Raw genomic sequence first — 3,222 nt, 5'->3', positions numbered from 1 at the left:
AATTTCAAAATTTACGATATTTTAAAAATTTATAAAGATACCGGAAATTTCGAAATTTTCGGTATAAAACACTATAAATTTCAAAATTGCCGGTACGAAATACTGGAAATTTCACAATTTCCGGTAAAAAATACCCGAAATCTCATAAAAATACCGGAAACTTGTTTTCGCAGAATTTTCGGTACACTGCTCAAATTTCCTGTATCGCCCTAAAATTTGAAAAACCCGACACTGTCCTCAAACTTTTTAAAAATGGAATAAATGATTTTGGTTGAATATTTTGGTGTTTTCAATCCTTTGGGGGGTGCCAGGGTTAAGTTTTGGGGTGAGAAGTAGAATTCTGCTATCATTCTTGTTGAAAAATAACTTAGGAAAAGCCGTATTTTTATTTTTCACAACTTAGAAACAGTCGTTTTTTCCTACGTTTTTTTTACGTTGAATACTTCAAGAAAACTTCTTATCACATTTTTCACAATCTAGAAAGAGTGGTTTTTCCTTCAGTTTTTTATATATAATTAAAAAAATTTGATGACATAAATCCTCCAAGAAAACTTCTTATCTTTATTTCTCCGAAATGACGGAACAAATTTCCAAGAAATAGTCAGGAAGATGAAAAGACACAAGGAATTTAAACAAGTATATATATGATATATATCTTAATCTTGCAGTATTCACATTTATTTGTTGCTGAATTGTTAAATTTGTTTCACCATCAAATAAATCATCATGAACTTGTTTTTGCTACTCATTTTCAATATCATAGTTTTTACCAAAGTTGGTTGCTTAGATTTCAACTTCTCAACCTTCCAACCAGAAGATGCATCCAATTTGCGTTTAATCGCAAACTCAAGCATATTAAAAGGTGCCATCCAAGTAACCTCAGATGATCGTGGACAACCACTGGCTAATCTTTCCGGACGTGCTTTTTACAACAAGCCATACACACTTTGGAACAAGAAAAACAACAAAACAGCTTCTTTCAACACAACTTTTGTTCTCAACATAACTCCTCAAACTTCCCCCGGTGGAGAAGGCATAGCCTTTATCTTAACTTCAGAACCCTCTCTTCCTGAAAATAGTCATGGACAATGGCTTGGTATTGTTAATGCTTCCACAAATGGAACTTCTCGAGCCCAAATTCTTGCAGTAGAGTTTGATACACGGCAGAATTCGGCACAAGATGGTCCTTCAGACCATGTTGGAATCAACATAAATAGCATCTCTTCGTTGAAACAAAAACCATTACTAAACACTAAGGTCAATCTTTCGTCTGGTCTTAATGTAACTGTGAGAATTCAGTATTCCAATGATATAATATCTGTTTTTGGTTCAATGAATGAAAATTCACAGGATTCTCTGGAGACCCTTTTGGAATCTCCACCTCTTAATCTTTCTTCTTATCTTAGTCAAGAGGTTTACGTCGGTTTTTCTGCTTCAACAAGCAATTACACGGAGCTGAACTGTGTACTAAGATGGGAATTCAATGTAGAAGATATTGATAATGAAAAAAATCTCTGGTGGATTTTTATCATAATTCCAATTGTGATAATCATAGGTGTGCTGGTTTTTATTTTGGCTTATGCTCGAAGAAGAAAAAACATGGAGATTTCAGATGATACAAATCCACATATAGAGGATCAAATTCAACACTCATCTATGGCTCCAAAGAAATATGAATTAAAGGAACTGATAAAAGCAACAGGTGGATTCAGCCTTCAGAACAAGCTGGGCGAAGGTGGATTTGGAACTGTCTATAAGGGTATCCTTGAAAACAACAAAGACATAGCTGTGAAGAGAATCTCAAAGAACTCGCGTCAAGGAAAGCAAGAATTTATAGCAGAAGTAACAACAATTGGAAGTCTTCGCCATAAAAACTTAGTGAAACTCATTGGTTGGTGCTACGAACGGAAAGAACTTCTTCTCGTTTACGAATTCATGCCCCATGGAAGTTTAGACAAATACCTATTTGACCAATCGAGTGATGAATTTGAATTACAATATTCAAAAGTACTTGATTGGAAAACTAGGAATAGCGTGATTCGTGACGTGGCACGAGCACTGGATTATCTTCACAATGGATGTGAAAAAAGAGTGCTTCATAGAGACATTAAAGCAAGCAACATAATGTTGGACTTAGATTACAACGCAAAATTGGGTGATTTTGGATTGGCGCGAACAATTCAAAAGAGAAATGAAACTCATCATTCAACCAAGCAAATTGCAGGAACGCCGGGTTATATTGCACCAGAAACTTTTCTAATGGGAAGAGCGACGGTCGAAACAGATGTGTATGCATTTGGTGTGCTTGTTTTGGAAGTTGTGTGTGGAAAAAGACCTGAAAATGTGTATGCACAAGATGATTATAAAAATAGTATTGTGTATTGGGTTTGGGAGCTTTATGGAAAGGGGAAAAGTGTTAGTGTTGTTGATAAAAGGATATGTGTTGATGAAGAGGATGATATTGAGAGGACAACATTGGAAGAAATTGAAATTGTGCTTATTCTTGGATTGGCTTGTTGTCATCCAAATCCAAATGAAAGGCCATCAATGAAAACTGTTTTGATGGTTCTAAAGGGAGAAGCTTCGCCTCCAACTGTTCCAATGGAAAGACCTGCTTTTGTTTGGCCTGCTATACCTTCATCTTTCAAAGATGGGGAAGATAGTTCTCTTATCAATGGAACTCTCACTCCATTCTCTCAACTTAGTGGAAGATAGAAAAAATTGAAGCCGCTTGTTTTCGGCAAGACTATGAAATCACTTTGTACTATAGTTTCATAATATTAATCCTAATTTTCTATATCAATGAATTCGTATGTACACTAGTTTGATTTTGCACATAAGTGAACAACTTTTTCTCTTTTTATGTATTTATAAATCTTATGTGAATCGAATGATCTATTGTAAACCTTGTAGTTGAGGTATTTCTAGAGGTTTGTTGGGTCAACATATTTAGACCTATAGAGCGGCTATTCTGCTCATCTTTTAGGAGCGTCTTTTAGGAGCGTGGGTCATGAAAATCGGCATTCCTATTATTATTTTGGAGAACATGATTTCTCTCTACAAAGATTTTATAAAGTTAGTGTCTAAGGACATGTCATTCCCCATGTTTCATGTGTGGGTGAGGGACAGACTGAATAAAGTCCAATATTGGTCGAGTGATGCAACCCGATAGGCAAGTGTTACAGCCAATGGATGAGTATTGCAACTAATGGGCGACTCAAG

The 3,222-nt window shown here is 35.6% G+C and overlaps 1 protein-coding gene across 1 annotated transcript; it reads left to right on the top strand.

The window, feature by feature from the left end:
• Window positions 1–559: 559 nt before the first annotated feature.
• LOC131621418 (probable L-type lectin-domain containing receptor kinase S.5) lies at window positions 560–2,938 on the top strand. The gene has a single exon (XM_058892464.1). The coding sequence runs from the start codon at window positions 727–729 to the stop codon at window positions 2,713–2,715; it is 1,989 nt and encodes a 662-aa protein (XP_058748447.1). The 5' UTR covers window positions 560–726; the 3' UTR covers window positions 2,716–2,938.
• The last annotated feature ends 284 nt before the right edge of the window (window positions 2,939–3,222 follow it).

This window comes from Vicia villosa, linkage group LG1 (assembly GCF_029867415.1).
Source record: "Vicia villosa cultivar HV-30 ecotype Madison, WI linkage group LG1, Vvil1.0, whole genome shotgun sequence".
Taxonomy (NCBI): domain Eukaryota; kingdom Viridiplantae; phylum Streptophyta; class Magnoliopsida; order Fabales; family Fabaceae; genus Vicia; species Vicia villosa.
The sequence above is the reverse complement of the archived record's forward strand: the minus strand, read 5'-3'. Positions and strand labels throughout refer to the sequence as shown.

What these genes read in the sequence shown, in the direction of transcription:
- LOC131621418 (XM_058892464.1), top strand. Translation starts at nt 727, where the DNA reads ATGAACTTGTTTTTGCTACTCATTTTCAATATCATAGTTTTTACCAAA.